Source organism: Amphiprion ocellaris, chromosome 3 (assembly GCF_022539595.1).
Source record: "Amphiprion ocellaris isolate individual 3 ecotype Okinawa chromosome 3, ASM2253959v1, whole genome shotgun sequence".
Taxonomy (NCBI): domain Eukaryota; kingdom Metazoa; phylum Chordata; class Actinopteri; family Pomacentridae; genus Amphiprion; species Amphiprion ocellaris.
Genome location: NC_072768.1, coordinates 5,491,006 through 5,509,046, shown reverse-complemented (window position 1 = coordinate 5,509,046; position 18,041 = coordinate 5,491,006). Strand labels below are relative to the sequence as shown.

Here is an 18,041-nt window from a genome sequence, read left to right as displayed (position 1 = left end):
CAGTCATTACGATTGCTGCAGAATCAGTAACACAGCAGCCAGTTTTTCTTTGATACGCCAGCAGGTGCTTTTGAGAAAATTCTGTATTTACGTAATGACTGCACTAAAGGTTTCATTGATCCTCTGTGTCTCGTGTGAATTTAACACACATAATGTAAAGAATATCAAAAAGTGATGGTTATGTCACCTAATAGATTCAAACTCTATCTGGTGTATACTGCAGCTGCTGTGAAAGCTTAAAGTCCGTTGTACTGAGTGTGGACGTACCGCGTATCAAATGAAAAGAAGAGCTGAGCAACATCAGACAAGCAGCTGTTGTATTTGTGCTGCATACATATTGATTAGTTGTTTCAGTCAAAAGGATGAGTCTCTTATTTCTTTGGCTTTCCCACTGGTTACCTTTAAGTGGCGTAATCCTCAGGGAGGGTATGTTGGAAAAAGTGCTAGATCTAAAGAGGTTTGTGAAGTGTTTGTCTGTTTATAGGTATATTTTCAGCGCCTTCTTTTCAGTAGCTGAGTCAAACCATGCCATACTGTCACTGCATTGTAAAAATGTTGTAAAAAAACATGAAAGAAAAACATACTGATACTAAAAATGATCGGTTATCAGTTGGCTTAGAAATATGACTCATCTACTCTCGATATTCTCACTAATATAAGCTTATGTAATGTATTCGTAGTATGTTGTTTTTCTTTACTTAGTGTTGGCTTTAGGCTAATCAATCACGTGCATCTGGTATTAACCTTATTCTATTATAAATAAGTTTAAAGGGGGGTCATTAAACTTTTTTTAAAACTATGAGCGCATATAAACATTTTTAAATGCTAAAATCTAGTATATAAATATTTTACAAATACATTACATACAGTTGCTATTAATTTCTTCGCTGATTACACACCGTTGTATGTCGCTTTTAAATGCAAAATGCATGTATGTTCTCAAAAGGCAGTTTGCATTTCTGATGTGTCATTTGCATGCCATAGTTTTTTCCTTTGTGCTTCCCAGTCTTTCATTCCCATTTCTGTCACTTATATCCTGCAAGGAATGCTGGAAAGTGACCACAAAGCTCGAATGCTGTTCAGATATAAATTCAAGTGATTCATTAGATTTGTCTTTTTAAATATGTCATGCTTTTTTTTTGTCATCTAAGATAACGGCTGTATGTAGCCATGTACCAACTTTCTTTGCATAGTTAGCTCCAGTGTGAACTGTTTTCATTTAGTAAAGCAGAAAATGAATTCACAAATGTTGCAGATCTTGCTCTTTAATTGTCTGCACTCCTGATAATCTGGGTCATGCTTTGGCACTCTCTACCAGACAAAGAAGAAGCTGGCAGTTCATAATCTGTTAGGACAAAAGTTTAAAAATGCATTCTTTCCTTAATCTCATTTTCCTTATCTCTTTTCATCTAATTCCATCACTGCACTATGTAAATCCAATTTTGCTGCTTTCATTGTCAGTATGAAGACATATTGTTTTGCTTTGTAAATGAACTTCATCTTTTCTGCTGCCATAATTTGGATTCTGTTCTGCTGATTCATTGTTTATCTCTTCTCAAGGTTTGATCTGCTGAAAAGGAGGATGAGTAAACAGTGGAATGAGATACAGGGATTGGGGGAGAGTTATTCACAAATCCTAACTGCAGCATATTTTCTAGTGGATCATATTATTGATAGGATTTCACATTGAACAAGGCTTTTTCTTTCTTCCTGAATAATGTTCGGACACCGTAAATATTCCTGATATTTTTTCAGTTTTATCCCCAATACCTTCTCCTGACAGGGTCAATAGAACATGAGAGTAGAAAGCTCATATTGCGCCTAGGATTGTGCCATAGTCAATTGTTTTGTGCGAGCTTATAATTCTTAACAAATTAAAGCATCCATAATGCAATGTGATTTTCAGCCTGGTGTGTGATCCCTGTCACATTTGCCTGGTCCCCTGCATGAAAACACATTCTATCTCCACCCCCAGGCTTTGGCTGCTTGGAATTTGAATTTTGTAATTGAAGAATTAATGGAGTCAGTAATCAAGCAATTAATCAGTAGTTACAGTAATAGCCTGCTCGTTCCTAAGTGAAGAGCTTTCTGTTGCAGATTAGGGCTGTGTGTTGATATGTACTGTAGAGAAGCAGAAAATACTGCAATCCAACAACAGCATCCGTGCAAAACTAGCTGTCAATATTTCAAAGTGATGGAAAATCTGCTGTGTGTGTCTCTCTCACACGATGGAACACATTATTTGTCAAGTGTTCACTAGTGTTTGTCTCATATTCATGCATGTCTTCCTTTACAATATTTTCCAGACAAACAATAAAAAGAGAATAGCAACTCTTATTTTTTTTTTATCATTATTTCCTTAATGTGCTTTCTAATCTCACATTTTAGTGACAACAAATAGACACCTTCATTTCACTTCAATTAAAAATGGTGGTTGTTTTATCTTACAGTATTCATCAAACACCTCCCAAGAGAACACTTGTCTCTCAGAGCTCACATAATTACCCCCATTTATTGATTAAAAACATACTTGTACAACAAAGGCTTTCTTTCATTTCAATTGTACTGTAGCTATTTGCAGCTTAAGAGCTAAACATTCCACAGGAGATCAGTGTTTATCACTGGCATTTCACTGGAGGTTGTAACACCAACACGTTGTTGGGAGTTCACATCATTTTTTTCTTCGTGTCCGCATTGATTTTTTGAACGTGCTCCAGTTTCCTCCCACATTCAAAAACATTCAGGTCAGGTAGATTAGAGACTCTATAAATGTTTCTCTTTATCAGTGTTAGTGGTGTGGCTCACTTCCGACCTGCCCATAGTGTTTCCCTGTCTTTCACTTAGAGAGTAGCGAGGGAAGAAAAAAAAATCCAGCTTTCCTTGACAATAAAAACTATGCAGAATGTTGAACTGCCATTAATCTGTACATAGTGACAATGTTCTCATTCCCACCTCAGCACTTGCATACATTGACAGAAATTACTGTATATATTAGTCCTGGTCAACAATTCAAATTTTAAACACATGATTTTCTGCTATTCTTATTTTTTTCTGAACAGGTACCAACAGAAACTTTTTTCTTTCATCAGGGAGCAGCAGAAACATTCTATGTTCAGTAGCAGCTGTTCCTGCTAGAGTGAGGTGAAGTGGTCAAGCACAAAAAAGTACACAGCTGGGACTCACTATCCAGAAGACGTTTGTCTTTTTTTTTTTTTTTTTGCCTTTTTAGGCATTAATATCTAGAACAGTGTAGAGTGACAGGAACCATGGGGAGAAGAGCAAATGGCCGTGGGATGGACTCGAACCACGGCCGCTGAGTCTGGGACTACTGTCCCGGTTTATATTGTCACACAAAAACCTTCCAGTGGTGCAGCTTGAGGCTCATACATGCCGTCATTCGCTACGATCCTAAGAACATTCCACTGACCGACATCTTCCACAAAACTAATCGGAATACAGTCTATAGCTAACTACTTTGCTGTGGCATTTGTTAGCTTGTCTTATTTTAGTGTATCTCTATTTCTACCACACGCTGCATCCAACCAGTCTGCCAAAGCCTCCCTCCATTGTTAGTTTGGGTGAGACGTGATGACGCCCATCCCAAGTCCTGATCAACATCCAGGCCTCCTGTGACCCATGCTTAATCTGTAGGGTATTCAGAGCAATGGACCTTCATAATAATAACAATAAGAAGAAAAACTGCATTAACACATATTAAAATAATTATCTGCATTAATGTGTTACTAACACATTAACTTGCCCAGCCCTAGTATATACATACATATATGTATGTATGTATATATATATATATATATATATATATATATATATATATATATATATATATATATATATATATATATATATATATATATATATATATATATATATATATATATATTAGTTATTGAACACTGCAGCATCAGTCTAGGTCTTGATAATAAACTGGATCCATGCACACCTTTATTTTTATTTACTTATTTTCTCTGTGTGACTCTCAATCAAAACTGCTGGGATTATTGAATCGTGAGTCTTGTGTCAGTGGTATAGTGTCTCTAGAACTTAGCACTGATTAGGCAAGCATGTTAAGATTTATCTATATAGCACCTTTAAAATCCAATTTTACAAAGTGCCTCTCAAGCCAAAAGCTTCAAATTTTCATAATCTAATTATTAAAGTGTTGCAAAGTTTAGAGGCACCATCAGGCCACTGGGCTATGCACAAGCCACTGCTGAGCTCACCTGAGAGGCTGCAGCTTTTGATAAACACAATTCCAAGATTCCAGAATTCAATCAGAAATACCTCTGGCCGTGGAAAAAGACCAACTTTAGAGTTATATGCTCCCTGTGCTATCTCGTAGTAAAAGGACGGGCTGCAGCATTATGAACCATCTTCAGATGAGCCACAGCTTCTCGACAAAGGAAAGAGAATACAGAAATACAATAATAAAAGCATGACAACACAAAAGCTTGGATTGGTTTTTCAGCTCTTTCAAAAAACAGAATATGCCTGATCTTTGAGATATTTCCTTGCTGTAAAAGCATGAATGAAAAATCTTTCTAACATGAACTGTAAAATTTAAACTAGAATCAAAATCCCCTTTGAATTTGTACCATGCAAGTAGATATAAAAGGTAATCTGAATTGTTTCATTGTTGCCTGCTTATCATTTATACTGTATAAATAGACATTTTTAACCATTATTCACAGTACAACAATGAAACCATGAGCATACTTGAAGAATACTAGTATCATTGAGTGGCAAATAGAAAGATAACATAAAGTGAATCAATTAGATAAACATCTGTCATTCAGTCACACTCCATAGCAGCCTTCTCTATTTCACACTGTAAATCTTAATCAAAGACTATATTGTTTGTGTTGCCACAGTTTTGTTGGGCATGATTCATGAAGAGTTGCACAAACAAATTCCCCAGTCCCACTTTGGCTTGCGTGTTTGATATTCCAGTTGCATACATGCCTTTGAGTAACTGTGAGTTGTAATCAGACATTTCCAGATATCTTGACTCGACTGAAGGACTGCTGGGTGACGAGCCTCCTTATTATTTATGTCCCTCCAGTCTCAAATATAAATCACACAACACAGCAGTCATAGCTGCTTTTCTTCCCTCCTTTCCTCCACCCGCAGAGATACAGCACAGAAGTCGGCAGCTTCATTGTGATTTTGTTTTATGTGATTGAGATTGAGAGTGCGAGGACAGTGCACCCAGAAGCAAAAATGGATATAAGGCACTCCATCATGGCTACAAGTTTGTGCATGTGAGTGTATGAGTGTGATCATTAGTTGCTACAAGAGATATACAAACCTAGAGAGTGTCTGAAGATGAAAACCCCATTGCTCCTTTTAAAATTTTTCATTGCTGTTTTAATATGTTTTTATTTGTTTTTCAGAATATTCTGTTTGTAATAAATGGTGAAAATTTGCTCCGTCAATTATCTAATGGATCTCTTCTCTTTTCTGTCTCTACATTCCATTCCAGTGGGCCCCCATCCTCTTTCCAAAGAGTGCAAGACCAGTCAATGAATTATGAATGTTAAACAAGATGACCTCCTCTCAGCAGCAGCAGATGATGCGAGGTCCTAGGTGGAACCGGGCCTTATCCGACCCCCTGTTTGTGCTGCTCCTGGCCCTCCAGCTGCTGGTGGTGGCAGGTCTGGTTCGTGCTCAGACGTGTCCCTCTGTATGCTCCTGCAGTAACCAGTTCAGCAAAGTCATCTGCACTCGCAGAGGTCTGCGGGATGTTCCCGATGGGATCTCTACCAACACACGCTACCTGAATCTGCAAGAAAATCTCATTCAGGTCATAAAGGTGGATAGCTTCAAGCACCTGAGACATCTGGAGATTCTGCAGCTGAGCAAAAACCACATACGCAAAATTGAGCTCGGGGCCTTCAATGGACTGGCCAGCCTCAATACCTTGGAGCTTTTTGATAACCGCCTCACCACCATCCCAAACGGGGCATTTGAGTACCTGTCCAAATTAAAGGAGCTTTGGCTGAGGAATAACCCCATAGAGAGCATCCCCTCCTATGCTTTCAACAGAGTGCCCTCATTACGGAGGTTGGACCTTGGGGAGCTCAAACGGCTCTCCTACATATCTGAGGGGGCCTTTGAAGGGCTGAGCAATCTGCGCTACTTAAATCTGGGAATGTGCAATCTGAAGGAAATTCCCAACCTTATTCCCCTGGTAAAGCTGGATGAACTAGAGATGTCAGGAAACCAGCTATCTGTCATCCGGCCTGGTTCATTTAAAGGGCTTATCCACTTGCAAAAGCTATGGATGATGCATGCCCAGATCCAGACCATAGAAAGGAACTCCTTTGATGACCTGCAGTCACTCGTGGAGCTCAATCTAGCTCACAATAACCTTACCCTCTTGCCCCATGATCTCTTCACTCCTTTACATCACCTGGAGAGGGTGCATTTGCACCACAACCCATGGAATTGTAACTGTGACATCCTCTGGCTAAGCTGGTGGCTTAAGGAGATGGTACCAGCAAACACAAGCTGCTGCGCCCGATGTAGCTCACCGCCCCACCATAAGGGACGATACATTGGCGAGCTGGACCAGAATTACTTTCACTGTTATGCTCCTGTTATTGTGGAGCCTCCCGCAGACCTAAATGTGACAGAAGGAAGCGCTGCAGAGCTGAAATGCAGAGCCAGCTCCTTGACCTCAGTGAGCTGGATTACACCCAATGGTTCCATCATGACACACGGTGCATACAAGGTCAGAATCTCTGTGCTTAATGATGGTACACTGAACTTTACCAATGTAACCATGCAGGACACAGGCACATATACATGTATGGTCAGTAATTCCGCAGGTAATACAACAGCATCTGCCACACTCAATGTGTCCTCCACAGAGAACAGCAGTTTCAGCTACTTCACCACAGTGACAGTGGAGACAATAGAGACGCCACATAACGAAGGCTTCACCACGACTGTGCAGCAGAAGGTGGGCCCCACACCCTCTGGTGGTATATGGGAGTCTATTTCACCCACTTCTACAACAACCACCACGGTCCGAATTCCACTGTCCACCCGTGTCACAGAGAAGACTTACACGATCCCTGTCACAGAGCGGGGCGGAGAGGGTTCACTGAACGGCTTGGACGAGGTGATGAAGACGACCAAGATCATCATCGGCTGCTTCGTAGCAATCACGCTCATGGCAGCTGTCATGCTGATAATCTTCTACAAGATGCGCAAACAGCACCACCAGCAGAACCACCACGCACCCACACGCACCATTGAGATCATCAACGTGGACGAGGACTGTGTCACGGGAGGCCCGGGCATGGAGGGCCACCTGACTCTGCCTCCTCTCGAGCATGAGCACCTCAACCACTATAACACCTACAAGACTGCATACAACCATGCCTCCACTATCAATTCCATACACAGCTCAGCGCACGAACCTTTGTTAATCCGGGCCAGCTCGAAAGACAATGTACAAGAGACCCAAATCTAATACTTTTGTGAGACATAATAAAACTGATGGAATTACATACAGACATTACTGACAAGACATTAGTGACTATTGGTTGTGAGGACTGTGGCTCAAACATGGAGGAACAGACTCATGTGTTTGGCAAATCAGTGGCTGGTGACGTTATTTCAATGACTTTGGGAATTAGAGTATGTCTACTGTTTCAAAAAGTGTCTTTACAAAACAGAAGTTATTTATTTAAGAAAAAATATTGTGGTTAAATCAAGAAAAAACTGTATTCTGCAATTATTTTTTCAGCACTTAATTCATGTTTTTTTCTTTTCTTTCCTTTTCTTTTCTTCCTCTCACGTCACTAATATGCTTTAAAACTCTGTTGGAAGACATCTGTCCAAGAAAAAAATCCTGAAGCAAATCATTGTTCCTTTTTATATTCTTTTTTTTTTGGTATAACTGTCAATTTTTGGATCAGATGAGATAGTAACCTCATTTCCCCATGTATCAAAGAAATCTAGAGCACATTAGTGATTTCTCCAGCTGTGGATTAAGTGATGAAATCTTTTGTGACCATCTGTAACTGAGATGAATTAAACACTTGTTCATCATTTTACAGTGAGTGGCAGAACTGTTAGTGATGAAATTTGATCATAATTCACTGTCTAATTATAACTGTCACATACATTAAGCACTCTCTGCTCTGTCATCAACAGACTGAGGGTCTTAAATGAGGAGAATACATCCTGCCTTCTGCTATTGTAAAAGTCAAGGCTTTCTATTTTAGAAGTACATCTTTGAAAATTCTATTGACTTGTCTTTGTGTTCCTAATGCATATGTAAAATATACTTTTATCCCTCATCTCAATCTGTCTTGACTCAAGTACCCGGCCACTCAGACATTTGATTCTTCTTCTTTTGATTATTACATACAATCAATTGCATTAAGATCCACTGATATTCGGAAGGTCATGATACAGAAGCAGCGTTCACGAGTACTTTAGAAATAACATAATTGTGGTTGAAAAGGATGAGAATCATGTCTGTGTAGGTTTTTTTTTTATTTTTTTTTAATTCTGGCGAAAATCCAAGGCCTCCAAATGTTTCCAGTATATCATGGCTTCACCTTTACCTTATGGTGCTTTGTACTGTTGCATATGAAAATGATTGCTTTGAAGCCACTTTTTTTCATGCTGAGACCCCTTACCTCATCTGCAGTACTGCGGGAGCACTGTCAGAAGCAGACTGACGAGCTGAAGAAAGAGCTTAAACCCTTTATACAGCTGTCTGAGCACATTGCCTGTCATCTGTGTGCCACATTTCCACATGGGCAGTGCCTGGCAGCCCCAGATTCACACCCTGCCCCTGCCAACCACAGGACTTGGCCCTGCGTGGCAAAGCTTGTGCTGCGAGAGGCTTTAGGGATGAATGTGTGGGACCGGGCATCAACCAGATGTTTGGGTTGCACCTGCCTCTCTCCCCATCCCTTTGTGACAACACAATTTACATTTTAATTGATGTGCCCGTGGGCTTTGGATGGACACAGCTCTGCAGGCACCCATACCCTGGAAACCATTTCAAAGTCCCGACTGTAAAAAGTGGTGCCAGGTACCATAAATGCAGTGGTTAGGCAGACATTTGGCAGATGTCCCTGGGTTTATTTTTAGCAAGTAAGTGCAGTTTTTGCTTAACGGTAAAATATATAGCAAAGGTCAGGCCACTGTCATGCTTAACTCAGTTTTGTGTTTTTATTACATTAAGGTAATGTAACACACAGGAGAATGCCTCACAAAAATTGCAGTTACAGATCGTGTCACGTACTTTCTGTGGATCCACCATCTATATCACTAACCCCAAAAGCGGTACACCACCTAAGACTTGTATGATGTCGTGTGTTTCAAACTTTCATCTTCTGTAGGCCTGAAAAGCATTTGAAATATGCAGTGCTGACCAAGCTTCAGATTACCGGTGGTTACCAAGGACTCCACTGGTGGTTTTCACAGCAGAATTTCAACAAACCCACAGAAACTTCCCCAACTGCTCCTGCTGCATAATCAACCTCTTTGCAGTATGTGCGTGCTCATCTTGTTTCAGTCGCATAATTCGCCAAAATATGGATAAAAACAGCTCAATTTTTTCACTGTCCGGCTTACAAGCAGCGATGTTCATGATTTCTGAATGTTTAAGCACTTGCCTCCTGCTTTTCCACTGGCCAAAACCACTCTAAACTGCACTAGCCTCATTCCAAACTCCCTGAATTCAAAGCAGAATTCAGCAGAGCATTAATTTGATAACAGTTAATTGTCAACTCATTTAAGAATAAAGACAAATCAGCAGGTAGTTGTAACTGCAAACCCCATACAGCCACCTTTAAAGGCTACATGGAGCGTTGTCTTCGCAAAATTACACACTTTAATCTCAAAATACAAAATTGCTACACCCCGAAGCTTAAAGCTTCAGCATTTTTCAAGTAAAAAAATAAATGTGACACAGCTTATAGCAAATCTTAATGGAATTAAACAATAATTGTCTAAAGCCCTATTTGCACAGAACTAGTATTACCTGGGGTACCAGTGATTGTTAATAAAAGAATTGCATAGATTGTATACATTAATAATCAATGTCCGTAGTCTATATTATGTATTATGTAAAGTCACTGCAGCAAATTACCCTCCATATTTTGCCTAATATAGAGGACAACTAATAATGTTAGTTGTGCAGGGAACAGCATAATTTCATTTAGTTACATATTTTTCTTCCTCTGCCAGATAAATGGTTACAGAGATTCAAGAAGAAATTATTAATGGGAGCTCTGATACCATTTGAGATGCAAATGCAGGTGGCTGTTGTAGCTACACAGTATGGAGACCCGACTCTATGTTTCAAGATAATTTGATAATGAAGATAGTCCTAATTTTTCCTGTAAATTTGAGTGAGTTTGTAACTCATTGTGACTAATATGTGCTGCACACAACACAGATGTGGGGAATAGATTTCGAAATAAAATGAGGTCCCCAGGTAGTATTAGCCCATACTGAGGTAACAGATTACCCCATATCATGCTTTTTGTCACCACCTGGACACTATTCATCCCATAATTGCACTTGTGTGGAGTTGGGCACATTTGTAAACCATAGAAGGACCTGGGTGCGTGTCATTATTCTGTGTTTAAATTCATTCTGGTGGGATATGGATCACAATTTTATTCACTTTATGTTGGAGACTATTATCATCTTCCCCTTTTGCCTTTAGTTGGAGGTAAATCGTCTGAAAATTTCAATGGTAAATTTGTTGCATTTTAGTCAAGCTGTCTCATGTATGTAAGATATCTAAATATTTTTGGTCAATATTCCTTTTTTTCCACATTCTTTTCTTTTTTCTGAGAGGGAATGCTGTTCTAGTGGTAGATTTATATAAAATACATTTTGAGAATAAAATAAAACAAAAACAAAAATTTTTAAATTTTGATTTTACATGTGCCAACAAAACCTGTTCTAAAAGTGAAAAAAAGAGTAACATGCTGTAAAAGAATAAGAGATTGATTTTAATGTAAGCATTCTTTCATGACCTTTAAAAGATATGGAGATCGATTATAGAGACCAGACTTTGTAGTTCATACACAAAATATGGGTAAAATAAACTATTGTTGTTTTTCTGTATTGTCTGATTCTTGTTTTCAACTTGTGCCACAGGAGAATTTACATATTACACTATAGTTGAAGAATTCATACTTTTATCTTCCACAGCATCCATACACTTTTCCAGCTATTACTTTTCTGTGATGCCAAATACATAAAACATATAATTAGATATACTATTTCACTGACAAATATGTTATTATTTCAATTTCTATAGGAGAAAAACACAATATCTGAGATTCATTTAAATTCCTTCTTGTATGCCTGTTTCTTGGCATTGGCATGGTGCTTTATATACATTTATGACAATGTAGATTCTTGCTAACAATGGAATTACTATGCCTTTAATGTGACATTAACTCCACAATTTTAAGTATTTCTTGCAAGGCATCAGTGTAACTCAGAATTATTACAACATTTCAGGCACACTGACATTCAAAACCACAAGATATTTAGTGTATCACACAACATATTAGTATATTTTTCTTTATTTATTTTCTTCAACATTTTTCCTTGATCTTTGTCATTGCTCAGACATTGATTTAGTGTAATGTGACAAACAACAGTGATTAGAAAACACAGCTGCTGCTTAATATACCTATACTGTGGTTACTATTTACAAGGATATGAGGATTTTCAACCATCCAAGCATTTCTAGCGATCTATCCCATCCAGAATAAGGGTAACAAGAAGCAAGAGTACCATTTTAGTATCTGAATCCTAGACTCCCTCAAGCATTGAGTGGCTTAATGACATTATTGTTTTCTATGTCTTTGCACTGCCATTGTCAAACTACACATCTCTACATTATCTCTACATAAAATCTAGTCATTGCTTTTTTTTTTCAGCTAATGGAGAACTAGTGCAACCGTATTAGTAAAAAAAAAATCTTATGATCTTATCTTAAGCAGATTTCATCACACAACAAACAAGATGCTTTGCTTTTCAAATTCATTTCTCCATCATTAGCATCTTATTCCACCCAGTAATTAGCCAAATAAAAGAAGACTGAGTGATGGAGTCATATTATAAAGTACAAGCCAACAGTAAATATTTGGGCCCAAGAGTGAAGGCATCAGAAGCGAGTAAATAAAGTAGCTGTAGTGTCACACTTGAGCTTAGGAAATCAAGGAATTTTGATCAGCGGATTGCAGAATGCCTGACAGCCAGAAAAACAAGAACTGACTGTGGCATTCAGGGTCTGTTCCCTTTTTTATGAGGAGCAATAAACAAACACTGAAGAGAGTTGTAATTGCTGTTTTTGTTTTTCTCAGTGGATATATAATTTTACACCAGTGTCACAAAGAGAAACCGGCAATCACTTTCTCCTTAGAGAGATTTTAACTTAAAAACAGTCATACGACAATGGAGACACGTACAGCTGAGCTATCACAGTACACTGGTAGATCTTCCTTTTATAATACAAGCAAAATGAGACACAAGTGAGCTATTTAATATTTGTAGCATGAGAAGTTAGACATCTGATGCAGCATATATTTAATACTTACAGGGAATCCACTTTGTGTATTTTTTTGGCTTCTAAGCCAACAGATGCTGAACATGCAGGACTATTTGTTTACATCCACAGGTCTAAAAAAAAACACACAAATATGGTGTGACCTCAGAGCTAGCCATCATATAGATCCAATAGAAGCATGAGTATTTACACTCTGTAGTAAAAGTTACATTGATCAATAGTTAATGAAATGCGAGAATGTGTTTGTAATGACAAACCAACCCAGTTTATAGCTGTGCAGAGCCCTAATCCTTTTAGCTCAGTGTTTCAGGGCTGCAGATTTATCGACTGATTCATAAATATGGGCATACATGTAAACATACAAACAGTACCACAGCAGTCAACCAACCAATCGATCACAAATGAGGTAGCACTCAATGGACCTATCGACTGTTTTTACTCAGCATTATACACACTGTCCCTGTTCTCGATTTAGTATGTTTGTAAAAGAGTTAGTGTGAGACACAAAATAAAGATTGAAGAAACTGAATTTTTCATTCACAGCAGGAGGCTTTGATTAGACGTATTAATCAAGGGCAAAGCTGCTATAGTGGCACTATCAGTATAAACCAAGTATAAAATGTTCTGTGTGCTGTGGGAATACAAAGCTGTTGCTATCAATGTGATAACTGACATCAACAGAGCCAAAACAGCAGCTATGAAATACATTTGTAATCATATATTATTCAGCAGCCACTAACTCAATGCACACTGAAACAAACAAACAGAAAGGCATATAATGACACATTATAAATGATCTATAAAGGTTTCCTTAAATTATTTCTAGGTGGGCTCATGCAAACTTTTCACCTTTGCTGTACATTCATATCAGTCAGACATAAACAAGCTAATGCACACAATTTACTCCTGTGGAAACGCCGCAATGTATAATGCCAACTGGCCTCCTCTTTGAAGTGTGTGACAGGTTGGTTTTCATAATAGTTGCCTATTCAAAACACAGCCCAGAGCCTGTTCCACTGGCTCCTCACTAATGCACCATTAAACTCCTCATTTTCTTATTTATTCTGCTCCTGAGGCTCCGGTAAATTAATGGGTGCTTAATGCCCATGCATTGCTTGGTATGCAAGTGTTTTTCTTACGTAATTTTTGATTTCCAAATGAAAACTGTGAAGAAAAATATATCCCATAAAGACACGTTTAAAGAGTAGTTTGCTGTGTATGTTCTCTATGAATATAAACTGTAGTGTTTATGAGGAGCTGTTATGATTATGGGGCAAGTCCAGATAGAAGTGTTAAACCTACTCAACTATTAAAACGTAGCTTAACCTGTGACATCTCTGTTGGGTGTAGTTATAGGCTCAAGTGAACTGTCAGAGGTAAAAGAGACTCAAAATTCCAAACCAAAGATGGCAGCAAAATACTGATTTTCAGTTTTCTGTTCCCAGTTACTGGATGCTGCTCTTGAGATTAGAGCATATTCACTGTCAGCATATACATTTAGTACCCATAGTTGTACCTGCTGTCCTAAACTCAGCAACTTTTTCATGCACAGAGGATAAAAGTATAGTCTAACTTGCCAATGTGCAGTGAAGAACATCTCAGACAAACTATCTGTGCTGTCTTGTTACTCCTCGCCATGTATTCCCAAACATAAAGAGGCAGACATCCTCTTTATCATACTCTGCAACATAAGGAGAACATAAACAACAGGAGGCCAGAGCTGATACAAATGAAAGTTTAGCCCAAAAGATGAAATCAAAATGAATATCGGTTAGAATATAGAGGAATATAATCCCAAAAAAGCAACTTTAGAGGACAGAGAGCGTAAAACTAACATTAGATCTGAACCCTGTGCACATTTTCTCATTAGCTGACCAGGAAAGCTCTAGAAAACCAAAATACTATCTAAAAATATATTATTATGCAGTGCATTTATTTGCTGCTCTGCCCTTATTTTCAGCCCTTACTACCTTGGGACCAGTAGTTGCCAGATGTGCCGAAATGACAGCGCCTCTTTTGAGATCAGTAGCTGCCCTTTTCCTTCAGCTACTGCAACGTGACACCAGAAAAACTCAAGATCAAAGAAGAGGATATTCTACTTTAGTATGAACAATAGATACCACCATACTGGGACACAGTAAAGGTTATAGATCCCGCATCGATTACTAGAAGTGTATAGATTCATGAAGACATAGGGTGAGTTGAGAATGCTTGCTGATTTTCTGTTAAGCCCACTCTATTGTAGGTTGATGACATCTATGCCCTTAACCCGCTAACATTCACCTGCTTGTGTGCTAAAAAATAACAAAAGTTTGCAAGAATTTTTGTTCATTGCATATAGTTATTCAACAAGTGGACCCTGTAGATGGCAGAGAAGTTAATAAACTACAGTTTCGCTGTACATGCACTCTTCTACAAAGTAAGAAACTATTCTAACTCCAGTACTGGAGTCATATAATGGTTTACACTAATTGGATCTGTGTTTTATGCGATTTGGGTTAAAATGGGACAACTCATCCACCAAACACATTGTTTACTTGGCCCATGCACAAACTGGTGACTGTTAGGGTGTGAAACGACAACCAAGTTCTTGCTTTTAGTAGAAATTGTCACCACTTGAAAAAGTGTGCCTTAACACAGGATTAAAAGGCAGAAACAGTGTCAGTCGATCAAATGCTAATGGGAAGATTGCTCCAAGAATGAGACATCGGTGCAGTAAACACTTTCTGCCCTTAACCTGGAGTCTGGAACAGGTAGCAGGTCTGACCAGGCAGATTAATTAAGAAATTAAAAGTTCACTCATGTACTCTGGCACCTGGCCATGAAAAGCCTTCTAAGTCATAAGCAGAATTTTCAAACGGATTCCAAAAGAAAGTCAGCCCTGTAATGGACTGGCAACCTGTTCAGGGTGTACCAAACCTCTCACCTAATGTCACCTGTCTACATATCGACAGGATAAAACAGGTACAGCTGATGAAATGGAATGTAACTGTAGAACAAACTTGTACCCAGTGCAAAGAGGCTACATCCATGGTGATGAGAGAAGAGTGTCTGGTTTTCGTCAGTTGACTCTAAAGTTCAGCTGTATCTTGGACACTGAAAAGGAAAAAAAGAAAAAGGAAAACAAGGTCCAGATGCAAGGAAACCACATGAATAATTTTCCTCAGTGTTGCTATAAGATAACCTTCTGATTATCTTGGAAATACTACTGAGGTGGTAGAAACATGACTGTACCACTTAGTATGTGTGAGATTTGGTTAAAGCCTAGATCACATGTCGAAAATGACATTGAACACTCTTGGCAATGCCCTTAATGTCTGTGAAAAGTGGACTGAGCAATGGCTGAACTTGATTACAATAAATGCACATGGTTGATGATAAACACCCCCATTTTGTGAGAATTTAACTTGACCATCCAAAGAAAGTGTTATCTTTTACTGCTAAAAGTTTTGTGACACTTTAGTGGAGACGTGCATCAAGCAGCTACAAAATTAAAATCACATTCCTAATACTGTGTAAGTCATCCTTGTGCCAAAATCAGATCCTTTGGGTGCTGTGGGTTGTGAGATGGGGCTACTGTGAATCAGGCTCTAATGGGTTTAATGGGTTTCGTGGCTGATCGGTATACAACTGTGTGCCATCTGTATAGCAGTGAAATGAGATGTTGGGAGCACAGAGACAATACAACTGGTTCAAGAATTGATCCCTGAGGTATGCCACATGTTGTTTGTGCAGTTAAAGAGATGAATGAATTGACTGAGATATAAAAAGAGAGTGAACATTTTTTACTCCCTATTTTCAGGTTGATATTATCAGGCGAGGCCTAACAGCAACCCTGTCTCACAGAAATTACACCCCTAAAATCCAACAAGACTGCATTCTCAATTAAAAGAAACATATTTTACATATGGTAAGGTAACAGTATGGCATAGTAATGGACATTTCCACTGTTAAAGAGGCAGAAAGTCAAAGTTAGGAGGTTGGAGGGGTGGTGGGGGGGAATGTCCATCACAGTCCTTTAACCCATGACACTGGGGTTTATGTTATGCTTGTGTGAGACCATTATTTTAAGATTATTTTGTCTTTTCAATTACTGTTTGGGTAGATTTAGGCACCAAAGGTACTACTTTAGGTTAAAAAAAATATTATTGTTTAGGTGAAATTGAGCCTTGCAAGCTACATTTTAAAAGATTGGTTAGGTTTCGTATCAAAACCGTTTACTTAGTCTTCAAAAAAATATACTTTGTGATACATGACTCCAGAGATGGAAGAAAACTGTGTGGTAGAAGTTGTGCAAGATAGTGGGAGAATGCACTTCTTCATTAGGAGAGGTGTCATCCCATCAAAGATGAGGCTTCATTGAGAGCAGGAAATTATTTTATTTCTTGTCATGTTGCTCTTTAAGTGACTGAAAGAAAGTTTATGTTGATATGATGACCTGTAATGCAGTCTGCTGTGCATAGGGATGGTGGGTTCATTCTGACAAAACTTGTACAAATTTTAGTGAAGCCTTGTGTTCACATCCACAGGAGACAGTGAACCTAGCAAATAATATATCTTACCAGTATATATCATTTTGTAGGTCAAATTTTGGCCTACATTTAGCAGTTCAGTCAAGATGTCCACCAAATTGGCCTTTAATGTCAAGTCAAAAGTTGGACTGAAACATTTCAATAAAATTTGGAACTATGTCTTTGAAGTAATTATGTGAGTGTTGCATTTTCCATTAGCTTTTTGCTGCATCTATGTGATGTGCATACAGTTACACCTCATCCTTCTTTTATGTTATATATAAAATTAAAGTCTTATGCGATAACAGCCAATCATACATAACTGTCAGTAGGAGCAGTTTAAACTGCAAAGGAAACATTCCAGTCATGAAAATCATAGATCAGTTTTGTTCATGTAGTTTAATATTACAAAGGTGCCTCACGGTCCATCATAATCTGTATAAGCTACAGCACCCTCTGTTCTTAGACTCTGAGTGCATTAGTGTTTTTGAAAGCATATAAATTTATACAGTAAGGATGAGTGGCACAGTGGAATGACAGTAGGAAAATTGTACAGTTTAAAACAACTCTATGACACTGCAGTCTTGAGATCAAAATAATATTGCTTTCACGGCTAATGACGCTTTACAATTTGCAGTAAATCCTCTTACTGTAAGGAGATCCTCTAGGAACTATTCAAGAAGATGTAGCCTCAGGATGCAAGAAGTGCACTTAATGTTGCAGTCACGTTTGAATTGGTTTTGACAAAGTCTAGTAATCTCGACCAGGAGAACCTGACTGATGCAATTCATCTTGTCAAAAACACTTAAAATCCACTGTTCTGTTACAACATGGAGGATATATGCAACTCCAACTGAAACTGAAGGCAAAGATGTCATGAAGTCCTATGTTTTACCACACCTTCTTGATTTCAGATCAGACTAAACAAAGGGAAAACAAATTCAAAG

At 38.4% G+C, this 18,041-nt stretch overlaps 1 protein-coding gene across 3 annotated transcripts in view; it reads left to right on the top strand.

Moving 5' to 3' along the window:
• Positions 1–11,127, top strand: part of lrrc4ca (leucine rich repeat containing 4C, genome duplicate a) — a 170,984-nt gene extending 159,857 nt beyond the window's left edge. For all 3 annotated transcript variants that reach the window (XM_035944424.2, XM_023262302.3, XM_023262292.3), the window contains one exon: positions 5,501–11,127. In XM_035944424.2, coding sequence (XP_035800317.1) covers positions 5,552–7,498 — 1,947 coding nt within the window. In that variant the 5' untranslated portion in view covers positions 5,501–5,551 and the 3' untranslated portion in view covers positions 7,499–11,127. The remainder of the gene's footprint in view (positions 1–5,500) is intronic.
• Positions 11,128–18,041: the final 6,914 nt, after the last annotated feature.